Source organism: Microcaecilia unicolor, chromosome 12 (assembly GCF_901765095.1).
Source record: "Microcaecilia unicolor chromosome 12, aMicUni1.1, whole genome shotgun sequence".
Classification (NCBI taxonomy): domain Eukaryota; kingdom Metazoa; phylum Chordata; class Amphibia; order Gymnophiona; family Siphonopidae; genus Microcaecilia; species Microcaecilia unicolor.
The window spans coordinates 17064526-17090937 of record NC_044042.1 but is presented as its reverse complement, the minus strand read 5'-3'; the positions used below and the strand labels follow the sequence as shown (position 1 = coordinate 17090937).

The 26412-nt window shown below is 48.0% G+C and overlaps 1 protein-coding gene across 2 annotated transcripts in view; it reads right to left on the bottom strand.

Annotated features, from left to right (window-relative positions):
* Positions 1-26412, bottom strand: part of LOC115481819 (synaptonemal complex protein 1-like) — a 314023-nt gene that overhangs the window by 65759 nt on the left and 221852 nt on the right. For both annotated transcript variants that reach the window (XM_030221227.1, XM_030221228.1), the window contains exon 11: positions 19351-19539. In XM_030221227.1, the coding sequence (XP_030077087.1) occupies positions 19351-19539 (189 nt within the window). The remainder of the gene's footprint in view (positions 1-19350; positions 19540-26412) is intronic.

The window sequence follows — 26412 nt, the reverse complement described above, 5'->3', positions numbered from 1 at the left end:
TATGACGGATCGTAACGTTTCCAAGCAGAAATGTCTACTGTCGATAACTTGTTTACTCTGCACAAGTCGAGCACCGGTCTGAAAGACCCTCCTTTCCAAGGAACCACAAAACAGATTGAGTATCGACCTGAATGAAGCTTAGACTACGGAATGGGCATCATAGCCCTCAAGTCCAACAGAGACTGAAAAGCTTGACGGCTGTGGCGCACTGTAACTCCAAAAAGACATCTACGGGTGCTGCAAATTCTAATCTATCTCTGATCAAGTCTAGAAACCATTGATCTGACCATGACCTTGGCCCACTCTTCGTAGAACAAGGTCAGGTGACCCCCTATGCTGGCGCCTCATCATTGTGCAGAGTGCCCCTGGGCTCCCTGTTGCTGGCCAGAACCTGAGGATCTTTTGACAGAGCAAAAGGAGGAATGCCGCTGAAATCTGGGATGCTGAAAGGAGCCTGAGGCCCATCCATGACGACAGCGGCGTATTTCACGAAACTGAGGCTTCGAAGAGGAGGTCCTGGTCAAAGACTTGGCCTTGTCTTCAGGGAGGTGCTGGGATTTGGACTCACCCAAATCCTTAACGCTCATTTCCAAGTCCTCTCTAAACAAGAGCTTTCCCCGAAAGGGCAATTTAGTAAAGCGTTGCATAGAGGCCATATCCGCCGACCAATGGCGAAGCCATAGCAAACACCTAGCTTGGCAGATGCTCTCACCAAATCATAGCATCAGCCAAATAAGCTAGACCCGACTCCATATGGGGAGCAAAGTCCGACAGCGAGGATAAAGCCTCCAGATTCTGCTCAACCGCCTGTTGTAACCAGGAGAGACAAGTCCTGGCTGCATACAAACTGCATATGGCTGCCTGAAGTGCAGGGCCGAAACTTCAAAGGAGCGCTTCAAGGAAGCCTCCAGACAGCTGTCCTGCATATCTTTCAAGGCAACCCCCCCTTCCACAGAGAGGGTGGTCTTCTTGGTAACTGCAATCACCAGAGCGTCTACCTTAGGTAGAGCAAAAAGACCCAGCAGAGCTTCTCCCACCGGGTGGAGGCGAGCCATCACTCTAGCCACCTTAAGGCTCCCATCCAGATCCAACCACTGAGCCATTATAAGCTCCGGTATAGCCTCATGAACTGGAAAAGCCTGGGCAGGCTTTCTAGTACTGGCCATTTTGAGGTTAACCATAGAGGCTGCTGCCACCTCCAGATCCTTAATATTCAAAGCTAATAATGCATTTGAAATGAGGGATGGCAGCTCATCCCAATGAAAAATGCGGACAGCCTTAGGGTAGTCCTGCTCCTCCTGAAGAATCTCACCCTCCAGATCCTCCACTCTAGAAGACCTAGAGGACTCCCCCGAGCCCAAAAACAGCGACTGGGGAGGGGAATGAGGCCCCACGGAGCCCACTTTGGACACCAAAGAAACCCGCCTATGCTTAAGGGCAGGAGTGTCCAAAGCGACCGCCGGCAAGGCCTCTCCATCAACCATAGAGAAATCCTGGGCAGAGGAAGCTGGAGGAGGCAGAGACAGACTGTGCGCACCCAGAAGGGCCCTCTTCATTAAAAAGACCAGATACATTATAAGAATGAAATCAGAGGGGGAAAAAAAGTCTCCCTGCACATCTGTTACATAGTTCCCAGCAGGAGCTGTCCCCTGAGGCTCCCTCACTGGTAAAACACCGTCAGCGAGCAAACTGGCCTGCAGCCCGAGATCCCCTGCTTGAGAGACCGAGAGCTCTGCATCACCCGATGCTTCCAAAATGGCGCTGGCGCCAAGTACCTGAGCACGGGAAAACTCTGTTAGCGGGTGCCCTCTGCTCAACTGGCAAAGCACATGAGCCTCCCTAAGAATAGAATCCAGGAGCTGAAAGGAATCCGTCCACCACTTGCTGGAGATAGAGATATACTGAAGGGTGAAGGAGCTGGATGTCCAGGGTCACTGCCTTCTTTCAGTGTTCTCCAGTGTGCTGGTAGGTGGACATAACCCCTAAGTTCCTGGATTCATCTGCTGCTGAGGCTAAGTAATGTGAAAACATTACTTATCTTTCCTTGCAAAGCTCAGTGCAGTGTTCCAAGATGTCCTCCCGTATTCACAACTGCCCGATTTAGTAAGTTTTGTTGTAGAAACTGCTTCTAGGAATTCGGGTAGTCCACTCACAGTCTACTTTCCAGGAGTTTTAGAACCTTAGATTCTCCTAAGTCCTTCACAGTCTTCTCCAAACAACTGCTTTCCTTTGAAGGGAAGCTTGCTGAGCCATGCCTTTAATGCCACATCTGCTGACCAATTCCTCAGCCATAGCAGGTAAAACACCATTACCACAAAAGCCAAGTTCTTTGATGAAGCCCATATGAAATCATGTAAGGTACTGGCCAGATATGTGGAACCCACCTTGAAGCATCTTGTGTTCAAGATTCTCTGCCAAAGATCCCTATGGCAGCTGAGTCCAATGCAAGCATGCTCTTGTTACATAATGACCACAGATTGCTGTTTGCAAGTCCAGAGTAGACAACCCAAAAAATTCTACAGCGCCTTCATCTGACGGTCCTGTGGATCCAGTTACTCCTCCTTCAATTAGGATGACAGTCTTCTTAGTTATGGTGAAGACAAATGCATTGACTTTGGGCAGAAAAGCAAGGTTACTCATCTGTAGCAGGTGTTCTCCCAGGACAGAAAGTCAAGTATTCTCACAGCTGGGTGACGTCACCTGACGGAGTCTGGTGAGGATGCTGAGTAGTGAGATTATGTTAGAAGTTTCTAGCAGCATCCCACTGCACATGTGCTGGTGCCTGCCTGCCCGATGCTTGAGTGCGGGTTCCTCAGCCATTATACAACAGCTAAGAATACAACTCCAAGGGAAGATGGGAGGGTAAATGAAAATACTTAGCCTGCAGTCATCAGAGAACACCTGCTACAGGTGAGTAACCTTGTTTTCTCTGAGGACAAGCAAGCTGTTGTATTCTCACAACTGGGAATCTCTAGCTAGCAGATCTCACCGAAAACAACAGTGTTAGGACAATAGGGACTCGAAACGTTGAGGCCTGAAAGTCAATTAACCTGAAACTATTGACCTATTAGATGTGAATATACAGCCCGGAACTAAAGAAAACTGGGCCTAGGGGGTGGAGTTAGCTTCTAAACACTGAACAAATTCTTCAGGACTACCTGTCCAAGCCGGCTGTCACATTGGTTGTCTTGCTCAAGGCAGTAATGAGATGCGAATGTGAGGACAGATGACCACATCGCAGCTTTGCAAATCTCCTCTATGGAGGCTGACTTTGTAGGCTATCAATATCGCCATGGCTCTGACCTTATGAGTCTTGACATGACCCTCTAGAATCAGCCCAGCCTGGGCATAAGTAAAAGAGATGTAATCTGCTAGCCAATTAAAAACTGAGCATTTGTCGATGGCTACCTCCATCCCGTTTGGGTCAAAAGAAACAAAAAGTTGATTCCATGGGTGTTAGTCCACACCAGACAGAAGGCTAAGGCTCACTTGCAATCTAAGGTATGCAGTACACTCTCACCAGGATAGGCATAAGGATTTGGGAAAAATGTTGGCAGAATGACTGACTGCTTAAGATGGAACTACGACATCACCTTAGGAAGGAATTTAGGGTGCCTGCGGAGAACTACTCTATTGTGCTGAAATTTAGTGTAAGGTGGATCAGCTACTAGGGCCTGAAGCTCAATGACCCTGTGAACTGAAGTGACCACCACCAAAAACACAATTTTCCAGGTCAAATACTTCAGATAACAGGAATCAAATGGCTCAAAAGGATCTTTCATTAGCTGGGTGAGGACAACACTGAGATCCCATGACATAGCTGGAGGTATGATAGGGGGCTTTGTCAATAGCAAACCTCTCATGAAGCGAACAATTACAGGCTGAGATATGGGCTTACTTAAATGAGTAACATCTCTTAGTGGAGTCTTTCCTAGAAGCCAATAAAATGTGAAAGACATCCAAATCTAAAAATTCAAATTCTACACTCTCAACATCCAACCCATGAAGGCCAGGAATTGGTGGCTGGGATGCAGAAAGGATCCCTTGTTCTGCGTGATAAGGGTCAGAAAATATTCCAATTTCCAAGGATCTTCGGCGGACAACTCCAGAAGAGGAGAAGACCAGATCCGCCTTGGCCAATAAGGAGTGATTAGGATCATAGTTTCCTGGTCTCAGCAATACAGAAGACCATCCCCCAAATGTAGGTGAAAGGCATCTGATGCTAGTCTGCCATGTGATCTCAGCCTGTAACAGAACTGGGGGACTTTGTTGTTGAGATGAGTAGCAAAAAGATGCACCAAGGAAGTGCCCATTCTCAGAAGATCTTGAGGGCTATGCCCATGTTGATAGACCACCTGTGCGGTTACAAAATCCTGCTCAGTCTGTCTGCAAGGCATGTGGGTCAGAGGACAATTCCATGAAGGAGGGCCCACTTTCACATCCCCACTGCCTCCAGACACAAGGGGTAGGATCCCTTTCCCTTTCACTGCTTGTTCACACAGAACATTGCAACCTGGCTGTCTGTTTGAATGAGAATAATTTTGTTCTGTAGCCAATCTCTGAAAGTCTTTAGAACATTCCAAATGGCTCTCAGCTTGAGGAGGTTGATATGTTGATCTGTTTCCTGAGCAGACCAAGTCTTCTGGGTGTGAAGTCCATCTACATAAGGTCCCCATTCCAGGTTCAATGCATCCATAGTTAACACCTTCTGAGGAGGTGGAATTTGGAATGGTAGTCCCACAGTCAAATTTGATTAAATTTCACACAAGAAGGGTATAAGTCAACTCTGCTGGAATCTGGATTATATCCGTTAGACTCCCAGCCACCTGAGACCTTTGGGAAGCCAGGGTCCACTGGGCTGCTCTCAAATGGAGCTGTGCCATGGGAGTGACACGCACTGTTGAGGCCATGTGGCCCATCAATCTCAACATTTGCCAAGCTGTGATCTGCTTGCTGCTTCAGACCTGCAAAGCCAGTGTTGTTAAGGTCTCTGCTCTCGCTTGTGGAAGAAAAGCTCAAACCTTCAATGTATCAAGCAGGGCTCCAATCGCTGGACCAGGAGAAGGTGGGACTTGGGATAGTTTAATGATGAACCCTAGTAACTCCAACACCCGAATAGTTAGAAGCATTGACTCTTTCGCTCTTTCCTGTGAAATGGTCTTGACCAGTCAATCGTCCAGATAGGGAAACACATACACTACAGCTAGACACTAGCTGCCTGATACTCAGCACTATTTAACTGGCCAAGAATGGCTCCTGGCTGGTTAAATAGCCAGCTATCTCAACTGATATTAGCGCTCAGCAGCTAGGCCAGTCACAGGCTATGTTGCACAACGTACCCAGTGTACCTGAATGTAACTCACCTTGAGCTGCTCTTGAAAAAGGTGTGAGCAAAATACAAATAAATAAATAACCAGTTAGCACCAATATTCATCGGCTGACCGGTTAAGTTTAGCGGACAGATAGACCCCCCATAAATAGTGGGTCTATCTTTGGCCTCTATAACTTAGCTGGTCAGCTGATGAATATCGGCTTAAACAGCGTGGTGAACCCCCCCCCCCCCCCCCCCCCCCAGAAATTCAATGCTGGTTGCCAGATATGGCCTGGCATTGAATTTCCGGGTTTGCTGCTGACTGCGAGAGTTAGCAGGGCAGCCTCCCGCAGTCTGAATATTGGCCTCTTGGTGAATACTCTCGGAGCTAACACAAGGCCAAAAGGCAGAACGCGATACTGGTAGTGGTGTTTCCCTATTCGGAATCTGAGATACTTCCTGTGACTGGGAAGTATCGAAATGTGGGAACAGGCATCCTTTAAGTCCAGAGAGCACAACCAATTGTTTTTCTGAATCATGGGAAGAACAGAATCCAGGGAAATCATCCTGAACTTTTCTTTGACCAGGAATTTTTTTTAGGGCCCTTAGGTCTAGGATAGGACAAAATCCCCCAGTCTTTTTGAGCACAAAGGAAGTACCTGTTCAAACTTCTTCTACTAACCTATAAATGTATTCACTCTGCTGCTCCCCAGTATCTCTCCACACTCGTCCTTCCCTACACCCCTTCCCGTGCACTCCGCTCCATGGATAAATCCTTCTTATCTGTTCCCTTCTCCACTACTGCCAACTCCAGACTTCGCGCCTTCTGTCTCGCTGCACCCTACGCCTGGAATAAACTTCCTGAGCCCCTACGTCTTGCCCCATCCTTGGCCACCTTTAAATCTAGACTGAAAGCCCACCTCTTTAACATTGCTTTTGACTCGTAACCACTTGTAACCACTCGCCTCCACCTACCCTCCTCTCTTCCTTCCCGTTCACATTAATTGATTTGATTTGCTTACTTTATTTATTTTTTGTCTATTAGATTGTAAGCTCTTTGAGCAGGGACTGTCTTTCTTCTATGTTTGTGCAGCGCTGCGTATGCCTTGTAGCGCTATAGAAATGCTAAATAGTAGTAGTAGTAGTAGTACCTTATGTACTGATTGTGGCACGAGTTCAACCACATAGGCCTGTAGAAGGATAGAGATTTCCTCTACCTGCTTATGCCAAGAGCTGATGTGCGATGCTCTCGGTGGGCAATTTGGTGGTCTTTGACACCAATGCACAGTGTAACCGAGACAGACTCTTTGAAGAACCCACCAGTCAGAGGTTAGTAATAGGGCTGCCACCTAGGCACATTTGAAAATCTCTGGGAGAAAGAGGTTGCAGCTGGAGGGTGCCGAGACAGGGTTTACATGGTATCAGTGTGGTTCTTTATGAGGTCAGCGGCCTCTTCTACCTTATTTCCAAACGGATTGCCACCTCGGCAAGGAACATCCGCAATCTCTCCTGAACTGCTGGTTCTAGGTCAGAGACATGCAGCCATGAGAGTCTGTGCATCCCTACACCCATGTTGGAAAGTCTAGACACTATATCAAAACAGTCATATGCGTCCTTACTGGCCAACTGGCTAAGCTCTGTGGCCTGCTTCAGTGGGAGAGAATCTGCAAGACTGAGTGCACTGAGGACCAAAGATTGCAAGTAAAGGCTTGTGTAAAGTAGGTAGTACTACTACTACTACTTAACATTTCTAGAGCGCTACTAGGGTTACGCAGCGCTGTACAATTTAACAAAGAGAGACAGTCCCTGCTTAAAGAGCTTACAATCTAATAGACAAGTGAACGGTCGGTCCGATAGGGGCAGTCAAATTGGGGCAGTCTGGATTCACTGAACGGTAAGGGTTAGGTGCCAAATGCAGCATTGAAGAGGGTAAAATTATGTATAATCATACCTGATAATTTTCTTTCCATTAATCATAGCTGATCAATCCATAGACTGGTGGGTTGTGTCCATCTACCAGCAGGTGGAGATAGAGAGCAAACTTTTGCCTCCCTATATGTGGTCATGTGCTGCCGGAAACTCCTCAGTATGTCGATATCAAAGCTCCATCCGCAGGACTCAGCACTTAGAGAATTACACCCACGAAGGGACACTCTGCCCAGCTCACCACCGCCGAAACGGGGGAGGGGAATTAACCCAGCTCATCCCCACACAAGTGGGGGAGGGGAATCCGTCCAGCTCATCCCCGCGGAGCGGGGGAGGGACACCACACCCGCCGATGCGGGGGGATCTGGCTTATCCTGCAACCGCAACCGCGGGAGGAGCTGACTGACCCTAACACCGCCGAAGCGGGAGGGGTACAAAGCTGCCCTACAGCCGCACGAAGCGGGAGGGAGTGCCGGCAGAATTTATGTCTCAATCCAGCCCCGTAAAACGGAGGGGAGAGGAATGCAGCAGCTCACTGTAACACAAACTCGTCTCAACTCTTGAAGAATCCAAGTGAAAGAAGAACTTGAACACGAAGTCCTCCTGAAGTAACTGAAGGCTAAACTTGAACCTAAAATTCAACCAGAATATAAACAGTACAGATATCTGGGAGGGGCTATGGATTGATCAGCTATGATTAATGGAAAGAAAATTATCAGGTATGATTATACATAATTTTACCTTCCATATCATCAAGCTGATCAATCCATAGACTGGTGGGATGTACCGAAGCAGTACTCACCCAGGGCGGGACATAGAAATCCCTGACCTCAACACTGAAGCTCCAAACCGGGCCTCCGCCCGTGCAGCCACAGTCAAACGGTAATGCTTGGAGAATGTATGAGCCGAAGCCCACGTTGCCGCCTTGCATATCTCTTCCAAGGAGACGGATCCGGCCTCTGCCATCGAGGCCGCCTGAGCTCTCGTGGAGTGAGCCTTCAGCTGGATAGGCGGCACCTTCCCCGCGGCCACATAAGCCGCTGCAATGGCTTCCTTGACCCATCTTGCCACTGTAGGCTTAGCAGCCTGCAGACCCTTACGAGGACCTGCAAACAGGACAAACAGATGATCCGATTTCCGGAAATCATTGGTCACTTCCAAGTATCTGATGATGACTCGTCTCACATCCAGATATTCAAGAGCGGAGTACTCCTCTGGGTAGTCCTCCCTACGAAAGGAAGGGAGACAGAGCTGCTGATTCACATGGAAGCGAGAACCAATCTTGGGCAGGAAGGAAGGCACTGTGCGAATAGTCACTCCTGCCTCAGTGAACTGCAGAAAAGGCTCTCGACATGAGAGCGCCTGGAGCTCGGAAACTCTTCTGGCTGAAGTGATAGCCACCAAAAAGACTGCTTTCAACGTCAGGTCTTTCAGAGATGCCCTCGACAAGGGTTCCAAAGGCGGCTTCTGCAATGCTCTTAGCACCAGGTTGAGATTCCACGCAGGCACCACTGAGTGCAGAGGAGGGCGCAGGTGATTAACTCCCTTGAGAAAGCGCACCACATCTGGCTGCGAAGCCAGGGAAGCACCCTTCAGGCGGCCCCTGAAGCAAGCCAGAGCCGCTACCTGGACTTTAAGGGAACTGAGCGACAGGCCTTTCTCCAGACCTTCTTGCAGGAACGCCAACACTGAAGAAATTGGAGCAGTGAAGGGAGAAAGTGAGCCTGCTTCACACCATGCTGCAAAGATACGCCAAACCCTGGCGTAAGCAGTAGAAGTAGAGCGCTTCCTCGCTCTCAGCATAGTGGCGATGACCTTGTCTGAGAAGCCCTTCTTCCTCAGACGCTGCCGCTCAATAGCCAGGCCGTAAGACCAAAGAGAGAGGGATCCTCCATCACCACGGGACCCTGATGTAACAGGCCCTGCTCCACTGACAGCCGCAGAGGATCGTCGACTGAGAGCCTGAACAAGTCCGCATACCAGGGACGTCTGGGCCAATCCGGACCCACCAGGATTACCCTGCCGGGATGCTTTGCCACCCGGTCTAGCACCCTGCCCAACATGGGCCAGGGCGGAAACACATAGAGGAGCTCTTGTGTCGGCCACTGTTGGAGAAGAGCATCTACTCCCAGGGATCGAGGGTCCCGTCCTCTGCTGAAAAAGCGCGGCACTTGGCCATTGGCCGATGACGCCATCAGATCTAGGCTCGGCTGGCCCCAGCGCTTCGTGATGTCCAAGAACGCCTGAGCAGATAGTTGCCACTCTCCAGGCTCCAAGGTATGGCGACTGAGAAAGTCCGCCTTGACATTCATGACTCCGGCAATGTGGGCCGCTGAAAGCTGCTCCAGGTTCGCTCCCGCCCACTGGCAAAGACTCATAGCCTCCTTGGCTAGAGGGGCGCTCTTGGTACCTCCCTGGCGGTTGATATAGGCCACAGCCGTGGCATTGTCCGACAGGACCCGTACAGGCTTCAACACCAGTACCGGGATGAACTCCAATAACACCAACCGAATGGCTCTGAGTTCCAGGAGGTTGATAGACCACTTGCCTCTGCAGAAGACTAGAGCCCCTGCGCTGTCCTTCCCAAGCAGTGGGCTCCCCAGCCCATCAAAGAGGCGTCTGTCGTGACGACAATCCACTCCGGGGTCACCAGAGGCAATCCTGCAGACAACTTGTCTGTCTGCGTCCACCAGCTCAGCGCCTTGCGCACTGCTGGGTCCACGGGAAGGCGCACAGCATAATCCTCCGACATCGGAGTCCAGCGCAGCAGCAGAGATAGCTGTAGTGGAATCATATGAGCCCTGGCCCAGGGCACTACTTCCATCGTGGCCGTCATAGAGCCCAACAGCTGCACGTAGTCCCAAGCCCGAATAGAAGAGGCTACTAGGAACTAGTCCACCTGAGCCTGAAGCTTGACAATCCGATTGTCTGGCAGGAACACTCTGCCCACTTGGGTGTCGAATCGAACTCCCAGATACACCAGGGACTGAGTCGGGCGCAGCTGGCTCTTCTTCCAGTTGATGATCCATCCCAGGGAGCTCAAAAGAGCAACTACCCGGTCCATAGCTTTGCCGCACTCTGCATAAGAGGGGGCTTGGATCAACCAGTCGTCCAGATAAGGATGGACTTGTACTCCTTCCTTTAGCAGGAAGGCCGCTATGACCCCCATTACTTTGGAAAAGGTCCGCGGAGCAGTAGCCAACCCGAAAGGGAGGGCTCTGAACTGGAAGTGTCGTCTCAGGACTGTAAAACGCAGAAAGCGTTGGAGAGGAGGCCAGATGGGAATATGCAGGTACGCTTCCTTGATGTCCAAGGAAGCCAAGAACTCTCCTGCCTTCACTGCCGCTATAACAGAGCGGAGAGTCTCCATGCGAAAGTGCCTCACTTTCCAGGCCCGATTGACCCCTTTGAGGTCGAGGATAGGCCGGACAGAACCTCCTTTCTTTGGAACCACAAAGTAAATGGAGTAACGTCCCTTGCCAATCTGATTTTTTTTTTGGCACCGGAACGACCGCACCCAGGCGGATCAGGTTGTCCAAGGTCTGCTGCACTACCACAGCTTGACCGGAGACTTGCAGGGAGAGAGTACAAACCCGTCTCTTAAGGGTTGGCAGAACTCTAGCTTGTAGCCGTCTCTGATGACTTCCAGCACCCACGCGTCTGAAGTTATAGTGGTCCACTCGCCCAGAAACGAGGACAGCCGTCCTCCAATCTGCACTGGGGCGTGAACCAAGGCCCCGTCATTGGGTACGAGACCCTGGGGGAGGACCGGAGGGAGCACCTCCGGGACGGCGGTCTCTGCGAAAGGAATGCTGCTTGGGGGAGAAATTCCTCTTGAAGGAAGAGGGGGCAGAGGAACCCGACTTGCCCGGGCGGGTACCGATGGGCTTCCTGCAACCGTCCTCTGGAGGTATCGGGACGAGTACTAACCCGAGCCCTGACCTCTGGTAATTTCTTGCCCTTAGACGTGCCGAGATCGGTCACGATTTTGTCCAGCTCGACCCCAAAGAGCAGCTTGCCTTTAAAAGGCAATCTAGCCATGCGGGATTTAGAGGCGTGGTCAGCAGACCAATGTTTCAGCCAAAGCCACCGCCGCGCAGAGACTGTCTGAGCCATGCCTTTAGCTGAGGCTCTCCAGACATCATACAGCAAGTCTGCCAAATAGGCTAAGCCCGATTCCAGGGCCGGCCAATCAGCCCTCAAGGAATGATCCGAGGGGGAAGCCCGCTGCACCATAGTCCGGCACGCCCTGGCCACATAGGAGCCGCAAACTGAGGCCTGCAAACTTAAAGCAGCTGCCTCAAAGGACGACCTTAAGGCCGCCTCCAATCTTCTGTCTTGGGCGTCCTTTAGGGCCGTGCCACCTTCCACCGGCAACGCCGTTTTCTTAGTCACCGCAGTGATTAAAGAATCCACGGTAGGCCACAGATAGGCCTCACGTTCACTCACAGCCAAAGGATAGAGGCGGGACATAGCCCTAGCCACTTTAAGGCTCGTTTCCGGGACATCCCATTGAGCCGCAATTAAGGTGTGCATGGCATCATGCACGTGGAAGGTTCTAGGCGGGCGCTTCGTCCCCAGCATAATGGCAGAGCCAACAGGGGCTGAGGGAGAGACGTCCTCCGGAGAGGAAATCTTCAAAGTGTCCATGGCCTGTAACAACAGGTTGGGCAAATCCTCTGGGCTAAAAAGCCGCGCTGCAGAGGGGTCATCCGCTCCATCCGAGCGGGGATCTATCTCCTCCAAGGAATCCGCAAAGGATCGTTGGGAGACCTCAGACACGCTGCCCTCATCTACATCGGAGGAGACAAAAGTCCTCCAAGGCCTGGAAATCAACCCGAGGGCGTTTACCTCTGGGAACCTCAACCTCTTTATCAGAAGAGGAAGCAGGGGCAGCGTTTTGCATGAGGAAAGCCTGATGCAGCAGCAAAACAAACTCGGGGGAGAAACCCCCCAGACTGTGCACTTCCGCAGCCTGGGCAACAGCCCTAGACGCACTCTCAACCGGCGCTCGCAACAGCGGGGGAGAGACATGCTGCGCATCCAAAATGGCGTCCGGCGCGAAACTCCGTGAAGGAGCCGCGCGGGAAGAACGGCGCTTAACTTTAGCCGCTTTTGTGCCGTCGCCCAAATTAAGGGCATTCATGGCATTAATGTCTCCAACCTCAAGGGCGGCCCCGAAGAAGCCGTCCGAGCCGCGTGGCCGGCCAAGATGGCGGAGGCGAGGAGCGGGGGAAGGGCGTTTATGGCGGGAAAAAACCGCCACGCCGGAGGAACGACCGGGACATTCATCGGTCACTAAACTATCACCCATCAAGGGCGAATCAGGTTGTAAAACCCCCGCATCCCCTCTAGAAGCGCTCCAGCGATCCGGGGAGCGACCCTTTGCGCCCTCGCCCTCCGACGCCATTGCCACGAGGAGAAGAATCGGGGAACCCCCTGCCCGCTATAAAAAGGTAAAATTACCTGCTTGCCGCTCCGAGCTGTAACGAACTGGTGTCCCAGTGAGTAGCTGCAATGAACGTTTAAAGAAACGTCGAATTAAACGCCTTTAAAGACGTTTAAAAATATTTTTTTTTTTTTTTTTTTAAACGGAGCCAGCGGGAGGGGGGAGAAAAGGAGGGACCTGGCACCACCAGGTTTGCACTTGCTCAAAAGAGCCCTCAACCCCAGGCCTCAACAAAACCTAAGGATTAGGCTTGGAGGCCTAGCCAGAGCTGCTGCTGTGTGTGACCACCACCTGCTGAGATAGAGAACATACTGAGGAGTTTCCGGCAGCACATGACCACATATAGGGAGGCAAAAGTTTGCTCTCTATCTCCACCTGCTGGTAGATGGACACAACCCACCAGTCTATGGATTGATCAGCTTGATGATATGGAAGTGGGCTTTAAGCAAAGACTTGAAGACGGGCAGGGAGGGGGCTTGGCGTAAGGGCTCAGGAAGGTTGTTCCAAGCATAGGGTGAGGCGAGGCAGAATGAGCGGAGCCTGGAGTTGGCGGTGGTGGAGAAGGGTACTGAGAGGAGGGATTTATCCTGTGAACGGAGGTTACGGGCGGGAACGTAAGGGGAGATGAGGGTAGAAAGAGGAGATGAGGGTAGTAGTAGGTAGAACTGGATATAGGCAATGCATATCGAGGCCTGGAAAGCTTTCCTTCCAAACGAGTCTAGATTCCGAGCCTTTCTACCTGGGGGTACCAAGCCATGAGTCCTGGAGCTCCTAGCTCATTTAAGGGCAGATTCGACCATCAGAGAGTGGTGTGTCAGTTCAGCTCGCTCAAATCTGGCAGCCTTCTGGATATGAAACTGTGTATCCACCATCTTTGGTGTGACCTGCATTGAGAGGGGAGATTCACAGTTCTTCATCAGTAAATCCTTAAGGATAAGGTGCAATGGTACCATGACCCCTTCCTTAGGAGGAGACTCATAGTCCAGGAGAGTTAATATTTCTGTCCTGGGCTCTTCCTCCATCTCTAACTTAAATGAGATGGTAGTAGCCATTTCCCAGACAAATCTAATGAAAGAGACCCTCAGATGGAGATTTACATCTCTGCTGACATGGGGAGGGATCAGAAGTTATCCCATAAGATTCCTCTTCCCAGAAGTAATGAGGATCCTCTTCTGAATCCCATGTGCAGTCCCATTTAGACTCCTCACCATACTCAGATTGGGCTATGTGTCTGTGCCTGCCTCAGCTCAGTGGAACTATATCCACACCCCAAAGGGCGCCAAGGTACAGCCCTACCCTCAAACTTCAGGGAAATGTCCTCCTCCAATGTCGAGAGTGATACTGTATGTGTGGATGTCGACACTCTTCGAGGCACCAGTGTTGAGGATCTCTACACAGGAATGGATGGAACCTCAGCAAGATGCTGGGGCTAATCTGCAGCTGGCACAAGCGCCCTCAATACCCGAGTGGTTTGAAGTTGCAGCATATTATTATTATTATTTGTAGTATTTGTATCCCACATTTTCCCACCTATTTGCAGGCTCAATGTGGCTTACATTGTTCCGTAATGGCGATCATCAATTCCGGAATGAGAAATACGTAGTTATAATGCAGGTGACAGAGTGGATTAGGCAATCAAGTAAAGAGAATTCATTTTCGTAATGAGAAATAAAAGGTATTGGGTTAAAGTTCAATCGTGATAGATTAGCTTAAGCAGTCAGGAATAGAGAATTCCGTTTTGCACAGTTCTGGTATGGATTTTGTTCTCTGGTATTTAGGATGGATCGTTATGGTATGCCTTATTGAATAGGTTGGTTTTTAGTAGTTTTCGGAAATATGCGACAGCTCTTCCCTAAGCATGGCTCAGAAGAGCTAATCAAAGGTAAGCATTAGCAGAGGTGGGGAAGCCGAGTGAGAGGCAGACTTAGAAGGCATCAGTGTCGAACTGGAAGCAGGGACCTGGCTGCCCAGAGACTTGTGCAACAGAATCTCTTCCAAAGATAGGGAGTGCTCCTCCTGGTGCCGGCACTTCTTGGGTACAGGCGATATCAATGCCCCAGTGCTCCTGGCACCATGTGTTGATTAGGAACCATGCTTATGCTTCTTGAGCTTCCCGTGATTCTCAGTACTGCGGTCCTTGGGTGCCGACGAGGACATGTCAAACCTGTATGTGGAGTGGAGTAGCCTAGTGGTTGTGTAGCGGACTTTGATCCTCGGGAACTAGGTTCAATTCCCACTGCAGCTCTTTGTGACTCTGGGCAAGTCACTTAACCCTCCGTTGCCCCAGATACAAATAAGTACCTGTATATACTATTGGGCTCATTTTCGAAAGAGAAGGACGCCCATCTTTCGACATAAATCGGAAGATGGACATCCTTCTCACAGAAACGTCCAAATCGGTATAATCGAAAGCCGATTTTGGGCATCCCCAACTGCACCAAAATTCAAGGGAGCGTGTCGGAGGCGTAGCGAAGGTGGGACTTGGGAGTGCCTAACACTTGGACGTCCTTGACCCATAATCGAAAAAAACAAGGACGTCTTTGACGAACACTTGGACATTTTCACCTGGTCATGTTTTTCTTACAACTAAGGCACAACAGGTGCCCGAAATGACCAGATGACCACCGGAGGGAATCGGGGATGACCTCCCGTTACTTCCCCAGTGGTCACTAACCCCCTCCCACCTTCAAAAAACATCTTTAAAAATATTGATTACCAGCCTTAGATGCCATACTCAGGTCCATGACAGCAGTATGCAGGTCCCTGGAGCAGTTTTAGTGGGTGCAGGGCACTTCAAGACAGGCGGAACCAGCCCCATCTCCCCCCTCCCACCTGTTACGTGTGGAGAAAACAGCAAGCCCTCCAAAACCCACCACAAACCCACTGTACCCACATCTAGGTGCCCCCTTCAGCCGTAAGGGCTATGGTAGTGGTGTACAGTTGGGGGTAGGGGGTTTTGGTGGGGGTTTGGGGGGCTCAGCACCCAAGGTAAAGGAGCTATGTTCCTGGGAGCAAATATGTACTCAGAGGAGAACACAATAACTTAAAACGAAGACTGAGGAACCTGAACTTGTGCGTTGGGCTGGAAGGCACCAGCACATGCATGGTGCGATGCTGTTAGACAGTTCTAATATAATCTAGATAGTCAACATTCGCACCAGGCTCCATTGGCTGTGAGAATACAATGGCCTGCTTGTCCTCGGAAAATAATGTTTCCTTCTTTCCGGAGATGGGAAGATGGTAGAACGAGAGGACATGAAATGAGATTGAAGGGGGGCAGACTCAAGAAAAATGTCAGGAAGTATTTTTTCACGGAGAGAGTAGTGGATGCTTGGAATGCCCTCCAGCGGGAGGTGGTGGAAATGGAAACAGTAACGGAATTCAAACATGCGTGGGATAAGCATAAAGGAATCTTGTGCCGAAGGAATGGATCCTCAGGAGCTTAGTCAAGATCGGGAGGCGGGGCTGGTGGTAGGGAGGCAGGGATAGTGCTGGGCAGACTTATACGGTCTGTGCCAGAGCCGGTGGTGGGAAGCGGGATTGGTGGTTGGGAGGCGGGGATGATGCTGGGCAGACTTGTACGGTCTGTGCCAGAGCCAGTGGTTGGAAGGCGGGGCTGGTGGTTGAGATGCGGGGCTGGTGGTTGGGAGGCGGGGATAGTGCTGGGCAGACTTATACGGTCTGTGCCCTGAAGAGCACAGGTACAAATCAAAGTAGGGTATACACAAAAAGTAGCACATATGAGTTATCTTGTTGGGCAGACTGGATGGACCGTGCAGGTCTTTTTCTGCCGTCATCTACTATGTTACTTTGTTCTTCTCAACCACCAAAGAGTAAATTCATTCCATGAACCTATCAACCTTCAGTCCAGCATCTGGACCACTGTAATCATCAGCAATCATCTCTATAGACTACCCTGTAGGCTGGAAAGCCCCTGGCCAGATTCCAGATCAACCTCCAGCAAGGAGTTCTTCAAAGAAGCAATCTCCAAGGGTCACTTTCCTGAGATTTTCAAGACTGCTTGAACCTGCATGATGAAGAATGGCAGTTCATCTCTTCTAAATGTCCAGATCCCTGTAGCATCTTGTCCTGCTAGAATATTTCCCTCCTCCAGGGGTTCATCTCTCAGGGCCACTATAACCCCCTGGGGTTCCTCTAGAAAGTCTACAGAGTCCATCAATGCCGATTACCCAACCCTTGTCCAGATCTCCCTTTGGGTTCTCTCGGGGTGTCTGACTGTCAGCCTGTGCATAGACTGGGAGATGGGGAGAGATCAGATACTTGGTTAATGTGCACTCTCCTGATCCCGACATGCTCTGTACCAGATCTGATTTGGGTCATTCTACCCTATCCCACATTTGGGACCCCTTGGTCTGCCCCTCCTCACCCTGATTGAGTTATGAAGTGGTCTTGATACTCTTGCTCCTTCTCTCTTTTTCCTTTTTTTTTTAACTTTAATTTCACTGACTGAAGGAAAAATACCTCCCAAGAGTAGGCATGGAGGAAAGAGATCAATACAGCTGGACCTGATCCCAAATGGAGTTGTGAACATCAGAGGGGAGGAGGGGGGCCAGTTGGTCCTACACTCCTAAAGTACTAAGACTGCCACCAGCCAATCCAAGCTCTCTTGCTTACAGCATGCAAGAGGGGAGAACCAGAGTACCCTGCTCCTGGAAAACCTTACAATCACCTAGGTCCTCCAGGCCAGTCTTAAATTGCAGAGGATTATTCACCTACCATTTGCTGGAGACAGAAATATTAGCTGTCTGGTTCTGCACAGGACCCTATATAGGGTGACATCATCAAACTAGTTGTTTTCTGCCTCCATCTGCTAGTAGGAAAGCATAAACCCATGCACCTGGACTGGTTTGGAGAGATGAAGAGGAATGAGTATTCACTCTACACTGCTGGAACTATGAAGCAGTATTAGCTCATGGGGAGGATATTTATCAGTAAGCATGTGATGCTTGTTCTCTGCAGATACCAGGATAATGCAACGACATAGATAGTAATGTCACTCTTACCTAAGATGGCCTCCTTCTTCCAACAGGACATTGTATTACCCATCTCTTTTCCAAAGCCATGCTCTCATCCAGGTGAGGCCTTGCTCCATATCCTGTACTCCAGAACAGTCCTGTTACACTACCTGAATCATACCAAATGCTATCATAAATCCTGTCAAGTTTTTGTTTCTATTCAACCATTGACTCTAGGCCTCCACATTTTCAAGTGTATATTTTCCAGTTGATTAGAACACTGCATTTCATTCTGCTTCAGTTAGGCTGGCCTGAAAACTCCAGAACAGGTTAGAGTGCAACAATTATGGACCATGGCCATGTCAGTGGTGAACCTCTGCTCTGCACCCCCTAACATTTATAAAGTTGTCAAATGGTCCCCTATCTGTACCTTCACAAAACATTATTATCTTGTCTCCTCTTCCAGGGTGGACAATCACTTTGCTCAAGTGGTCCTCCAGAGTTAATTTTCATGAGCATTCAACCACTCTAAGGACTGACACCCATGTTGCTTCAATAATCAAATTAGAACCAGGCAAACCTTGGCCTGGTTGGCCTTCACCAGAAGTATGGCTCCATTGTAAAGGAGGTCCTCCGTAGACAGCAGGATAATCTAGACACACTATCCCCCCACTGTCCCCTCCAAATAAAAAAAGGAAAAGGGAAAAATTATAGTCACATGAAAATATAATGGACAGTCTATTATAGAATATTTGGACTGTCTCAGCGTGGTGTTGACTGAGCAAGGCCTTGCAATAATTGACATGGGAAACCAGATGCATGCCCAGAAAAGACTTATAGAAGGTTTGGGGCTAGAAGAGGGCAGGATCCATCTATATAGCAGTCAGAGGACATCACCATAGATGATGGCTGCATTATCCTGGCTGTCACCAGAGAAACATTTTTTGCCCATTGTTAATATAATTTCACTTTTATAACCTGCTTAAACATTATTATAGCTCAAGGCAGGGCACAATAAGATCATTAAAGAGGGTTACAATGAAGCATTCCCGATGTAGGATTATCCATGGCATTACAACAGAAAATATTATTTAAGTAAACAGAAGTTATAATCAAATCAATATAATAGTATATGGCCACATTACTTTTATTATAAATCCAAGATAAAGACCCAATGCTTTCAATTCATGTTTCACTCAGCGGGGGCCATATTAAACCATCTAATTCAATCACATAGCATGCCCAGCTATGTGATTGTAACAATGTAACATCTTTCCTTATGTCATTCAATATCATTACATATATCAACAGTCTTTTGATAACAAAAAGAAGAACAGCTAAAAACGAACAAATGAAGAAAATACTGTTGATATATATAATGATATTGAATGATATAAGGAAAGATGTTACATTGTTAAGATGGTAGGCGCTGGGCATGCTATGTGATCACATTACTTTATTATAAACAATAATGTTTCTTAAACAACCATGTCTTTAAACCTTGATTAAATTTCTCACGTATCTGCTGTGAGCATAGGTGTAAGGGTAAAGACAGAGACAGTTCGGTGGCCTACAAAATTTATTGATATATATTAACCTCTTAGAATTTAACAGGATTTGGTTCTTAGAAGGGGATATTGATTCAATGAGCTACAATCCTACATTTGCCATTAATATAAATAACACACCTTTTGTGATGTACATAAACTACACTTAGAAGAAGGAGTCCAGGAATCTAATTCCATGTTATCCGAGTTTTTGCTTTGTTCAAGAGATGCAAAAGTTTGTGATAACGATTTCTTTGAAGAAGCAACTGAGTTGGAGTCTCCTCTTAAGCTATTATTTCGTGGAGTTTCTGCAAGTGATGTCTGTATTTTCTTGAAAAAGCATAGAAAAAATAATATTGTACAATCAATACTTAGTGAAATCAAAGAGGTATACTTTAAGCAATTAACATATATCATACAGATATATCAAGTGTAAGCTCCCATTCCTAAAGGGTTTACTGTTAACATACCCAGTGTACCTGAATGTAACTCACCTTAAGATACTACTGAAAAAGGTATAAGCAAAATCTAAATAAATAAATACAACAAGAAAGCTGATGTCACAAAGTGAAATTGTTTACCTGTAACAGGGGTTTTCCTGCCACACTCCATGTTGACATCACGCTGATGTTGCCCATGTGCTGGAGCTCCCCTTAGTTCAGCGAAATATTTTTGATATCTTTGAGCCTGCACGGGGCTTTCTTTGCTGCCACACAGCCTCTCCCCTCCTTCAATCTATTTCAGAGCAATATGAGTTAGACATTTTCTTTTTTTCTTTTCCCTTTCCCCTTTTGTGGGGCAGGGAGGGAGGGTGAATTTGGCTGCACTCCACTGCTGTCTATGGAGAACCCTATTATAGGTAAGCAACTTTGCTTTCTCTACAGACAAGCAGGGAGATGCAAACATACCCCATGGAGATTTCAGAGTAAGTACTACTACTACTACTATTTAACATTTCTAAAACACTACCAGGCTTGCGCAGCTCTGTACAATTAACAAAGAAGGACAGTCCCTGCTCAAAGGAGCTTACAATCTAAAGGACAAAAAGTGCAGTCAATCAAGATTGAGGCAGTCTAGATTTCCTGGATAGAGGTACAATGGTTAGTTGCCGAAAGCGACATTGAAGAGGTGGGCTTTGAGCAAGGATTTGAAGATGGGGCTTGGCGTATGGGCTCAGGGAGTTTATTCCACGCATAGGGTGAGGCGAGGCAGAATGGGCGGAGTCTGGAGTTGGCGGTGGTGGAGAAGGGTACTGAGAGGAGGGATTTGTCCTGTGAGCAGAGGTTATGGGTAGGAGCGTAAGGGGAGATGAGGGTAGAGAGGTAGTGAGGGGCTGCAGATTGAGTGCATTTGTAGGTTAGTAGGCGAAGCTTGAACTGCATGTGGTACCTGATCGGAAGCCAGTGAAGAGGAGAGGGGTGATATGAGCATATCGGTCTAGGCGGAAGATAAGACGCGCAGCAGAGTTCTGAACGGATTGAAGGGGGGATAGATGGTTAAGTGGGAGGCCAGTGAGGAGTAGGTTGCAGAGGTCAAGGCGAGAGGTAATGAGAGAGTGGATGAGAGTTCGGGTGGTGTGCTCAGAGAGGAAACGGCGAAGTTTGCTGATGTTATAGAGAAAGAAGCGATAGGTCTTGGCTGTCTGCTGGATATGGGCAGAGAAGGAGAGGGAGGAGTCGAAGATGACTCCTAGGTTGCGGGCAGATGAGACGGGGAGGATGAGGGTGTTGACTGAAATAGAGAGTGGAGGGAGAGGAGAAGTGGGTTTGGGTGGAAAGACAATGAGCTCGGTCTTGGCCATGTTCAGATTCAGTTGGCGGTTGGACATCCAGGCAGCAATGTCGAATAAGCAGGCCGATACTTTGGCCTGGGTTTCCGCAGTGATGTCTGGTGTGGAGAGATAACGCTGGGTGTCGTCAGCATAAAGATGATATTGGAAACCATGAGATGAGATCAGCGAGCCCAGAGAAGAGGTGTAGATTGAAAAAAGAAGGGGTCCAAGGACAGATCCCTGAGGAACTCCAACAGAGAGCGGGATGGGGGTGGAGGAAGATCCATGAGAATGTATTCTGAAGGTACGGTGGGAGAGATAAGAGGAGAACCAGGAGAGGACAGAGCCCTGGAACCCAAATGAGGATAGTGTAGCAAGAAGTAAATTATGATTGACAGTGTAAAAAGCGGCGGATAGGTCGAGGAGGATGAGGATGGAGTAGTGACCTTTGGAGTAGTGAGCTAAGGGCCATTTCATTGTGTTATATTAATAAAAGTAGCCCAAATTATAGATGGATGGACGAAAGATGCTTTTCGAAAAAAGTTGGAGAATTAGTGTGCGAAAACATTGTGTAATATAGCTTGTCCAAAAGCTGTATCTGGAAATAAAACTGGTCCAGCCATTAATGTTTTGTAAAAATATGCAAAGAAGCCCAAGTGGCTCATATCAGAGAAGTTCCATAGTTTAGTCGCTGTTCTTTGAACGTTTTCTAATTCTGCTATATCTTTTTTGAGGTACAGCGATGAGAACTGAATGCAATACTCAAGGTGAGGTCACACCATGGAGCGTTACAGAGGCATTATAGTATTCTTGGTCTTATTTACCATCCCTTTCCTAATAATTCCTAGCATTCTGTTTATTTTTTTGGCTGCTGCTGCACATTAGACAGAAGATTTCAGCCTATTGTCTACAATGACACCTATTTTTCTTGGGTGCTGACTCCAAAGGTGGACCCTAGCATCAGGCAGCTATAATTTGGATTATTCTTCCCAACGTGCATTACTTTGCATTTCTCCACATTAAATTTCACCTGCCATTTGGATGCCCAGTCTTTCAATATTCTAAGGTCTTCCTGCAATTTTTCACAGTCCAGATGCGTTTTAACAACTTTGAATAGTTTTATGTCATCTACAAATTTAATCCCCTCACTTGTTGTTCAGATTTCCAGATTATTTATAAATGTTAAATAGCACCGTTCCTAGTACAGATCCCCGCAACACTCCATTTCCTCTCTCCTCCATACAGAAAAATGGCCATTTAACCCTACTCTCTGTTTTTTGTCCAATAACCAATTTCTAATCCACAACAGAACATTGCCTCCTATCCTATGGCTCTTTAATTTTCTCAAGAGTCTCTCATGAGGGACTTCGTCAAAATCTTTCTGAAAATCTAGATACACTGCATCAACCAGCTCACCTTTATCAACATGCTTATTTATGCCTTCAAAGAAATGAAGCAAATTGGTGAGGCAAGACTTCCCTTGGCTGAATCCATGTTGACTCTGTCCCATTAAACTATGTTCATCTATGTGTTCTGTAATTTTATTCTTTATAATAATTCCCGCTATTTTACCTGGCACTAATGTCAGGCTTACTCGTCTGTAATTTCCTGGGTCACTCTGGAACCCTTTAAAAAATCAGCGTTACATTGGCCACCCTCCAAAACTGAAGTAATACGGACGATTTTAACTACAGGTTATAGATTACTAACAGCTGATTAGCAATTTCATGTTTGAGTTCTTTCAGTAGAGGAGAAAAAGGAACCTACCAGGCATCAAACAGTAGAGGAAAAAAAGGAGCCTCTACTGTTTGATGCCTGGTGCTTTCCCTCAGTGGAGTTCTTTCTTCTGTTTGTGTTTGAGTTCTTTCAGTACCCTAGGGTATATCCCATCCAGTCCAGGTGATTTACTACTAGTTAATTTGTTGATTTGGCTCAGTACATCTTCCAGGTTCACCAAGATTTCTTTCAGTTCCTCCGCAATTATCACCCTTGAAAACCATTTCTGATACAGGTTGATCTCTTACATCTTCATCCATAAAGACCGAAGTAAAGAATTCATTCAGTCTCTTTGCTATGGCCTTGTTGTCCTTGAGTGCCCCTTCATGATCTAACGGTCCCACGGATTCCCTCACAGGCTTTCTGCTTCTGATGTACCTGAAAAAGTGGTTTCTGTGAGTTTTTGCCTCTGTGGCAAGATTCTCTTTATATTCTCTTTTAGCCTTTTTTATCAATGCTTTGCATCTAACTTGCCTGTGCTTGTCAGTCTAAATTTGGCTTTCAGAACCTCCCTTCCACATTTGACTTGGCGCTGCTACTCACATGTACTAAGACAGCCAAGTCCTCCCCAGTACTGTCTAAAATATTATCTAGGTGACATGCAAAGTGACCAAGCAATCTTCATGTCCACCAGCTACCCAGCTATATACATGCCTATTTATTGTACATCACCTTGATTTGCATGTTAAAAAAGGTGATCCATCAAATCATAATGATTGTCTTTCCAACTAAAACTGATTTCCTAACCCTTTCCTCCTGGGCAGAAGACCCTGTAACATAGTAAATGATGACACATAAAGCTAATGTCAAAGCTCCTTAAAATTTACACTCCAGCCCAACCATATCTATTCAGTCACAATCATGGCACAGACCATAGAAGTCTGCCCAGCACTGCTGTTGTACTAAAATTTTTTAAGTTAACGTCGAAGCCCCTTAAAATTTACTCTCCAGCCCATCCATATCTATTGTTAAAGCATCATCAGGGCTTAGACCATAGAAGTCTGCCCAGTACTGGTTTTGCTTTCCTTGGTGACAGAGGATATTATATCCCTTGGAGGGCAGGTCCTAGCTACAGGATCACTTCTTGGCTCTCCAAGATAATGCTCTCCCTTCAGGTGACCTTTCTCCTTCATGGCAGCACAGATGTTGCCAGACTGGAAGTGAGACTTCTCTACTATGTTCCTGGAGGTCTCCACTATATACCTCATTCAAGTCTACTACTCTAGCCTCCAGGGACTGAACCCATTCCCTGAGTGCTAGGAGCTCTTTGCAAGTACATATATATGACCTCTCACTAACTGGGAGATAATCAAACATGTGATACTCAGTGCAAAAGACTGGATAGTCCCATCTCACTGATGGACTGCTGCCTGCATCTTATTATTGGTGATTAATTAATTAAAGACACTGTCCACCTTATAACTGAAAGAGAAAAACGCCTAGATTTCGACCCAAATCGGGAGATAGACGTTTATCTCACAAAAACGAATAAATCGGTATAATGGAAATCCGATTTTGGACGTTTTCAACTGCACTCCATCGTGGAAGCATACAAAGTTGACGGGGGCGTGTCGGAGGCGTGGGGAAGGTGGAACTGGGGCGTGGTTATCGGCCGAGGAGAGATGGGCGCCTTTCGCCGATAATGGAAAAAAAGTATGCGTTTGTAGCTAGAATTTAGGGCACTTTTCCTGGACCCTGTTTTTTCACAAATAAGGCCCCAAAAAGTGCCCTAAATGACCAGATTACCCCCAGAGGGAATCGGGGATGACCTCCCCTGACTCCCCCAGTGGTCACTAACCCCCTCCCACCACAAAAAATGATGTTTCACAACTTTTTATTTTCACCCTCAAATGTCATACCCACCTCCCTGGCAGCAGTATGCAGGTCCCTGGAGCAGTTGTTAGGGGGTGCAGTGGACTTCAGGCATGTGGACCCAGGCCCATCCCCCCCCTACCTGTTACAATTGTGCTGCTTAATGCTTAGTCGTCCAACCCCCCCAAACCCACTGTACCCACATTTAGGTGCCCCCCTTCACCCCTTAGGGCTATAGTAATGGTGTAGACTTGTGGGCAGTGGGTTTTGAGGGAGATTTGGGGGGCTCAACACACAAGGGAAGGGTGCTATGCACCTGGGAGCTTTTTTACCTTTTTTTTTGTTTTTGTAAAAGTGCCCCCTAGGGTGCCCGGTTGGTGTCCTGGCATGTGAGGGGGACCAGTGCACTACGAATCCTGGCCCCTCCCACGAACAAATGCCTTGGATTTATTCGTTTTTGAGCTGGGCGCTTTCATTTTCCATTATCACTGAAAAACAAAAACGTCCAGCTCACAAATTGTCGAATAAAACATGGACGTCTATTTTTTTCGAACATACGGTTCGGTCCGCCCCTTCACGGACCCGTTCTCGGAGATAAACGCCCATGGAGATAGACGTTTTCGTTCAATTATGCCCCTCTGTGTCTACCCAACATTCTTAAATTTGTAGCTAGTATTTATATATCAAAATATTCATATATTAATAAGATGGAGTCAGTAGTCCAGCAGCAAGAAGGGTGCTACCCAGTCTTTTGCACAGAGTGTCGCATGTATGATTATCTCCCAGTTGGTGTGAAGTCATATGTGTGTGCCCGGTGCAAAGAGCTCCTAGCTCTCAGAGAACAGGTCCGTTCTCTCGAGGCTAGAGTACAAGACTTGGTAGAGCTGAGGGAGATAGAACAGTACATAGATGAGACCTAGAGGGATGTTGTAGAGAGGTCCCACCTCCAGTCGGGTAGCTACTTCGGAGGAGAGAGGTTTCCTAGAAGGAAAGCATTGCCCTGGTGAAGTAGGAAGTACTCCTGTAGCCAGGACCTGCCAACCAGGGAATGTATTATCCTCTCGCACTGAGGATATGTCTCCGATTACAGCCCACAGGGGAAAAGATAGGACTGCTGTTGTAGTTGGCGACTCAATCATTAGGCATGTAGATAGCTGGGTGGCTGGTGGACGTGAAGATCGCCTGGTGACTTGCCTGCTTGGTGCGAAGGTGGCGGACCTTACGTGGCACCTAGACAAGATTATAGATAGTGCTGGGGAGGAGCCGGCCGTCTGGGTACACGTGGGTACCAACGACGTAGGAAAATGTGGGAGAGACATTCTGGAAGCTAAATTTAGGCTTTTAGGAAGGAAGCTCAAAGCCAGATCCTCTAGGGTAGCATTTTCTGAAATACTACCTGTTCCACGCGCAGGGCCCAAGCGACAGGCAGAGATCCGGAATCTCAACGTGTGGATGAGACGATGGTGTGGGGAGGAGAGTTTTGGATTTGTCAGGAACTGGTCAGCATTCTGGGGAAGGGAGAGCCTATTCCGATCTGATGGGCTTCACCTTAACCAGGGTGGGATCAGGCTGCTGGCGTCAACTTTTAAAAAAGGAAATAGAGCAGCTTTTAAACTAGAAACGGGGGGGGGGGGGGGGGGGGGGGGGGGGGGGGGAAGGCCGACAGTCGCTCAAAAGCGCATGGTTCGGAAGAAGGTATCTTTTGAGGATATCACCCAGATAGGGAAAAAAAGGTTACTTGTGAGTAAGGATGACAAAGAAATCATAGAGGATCAGATGGACTTAAATAAAATTAATAATGACCAGACGGAAGACAACATATTAATAATGTCATGTATTAAATG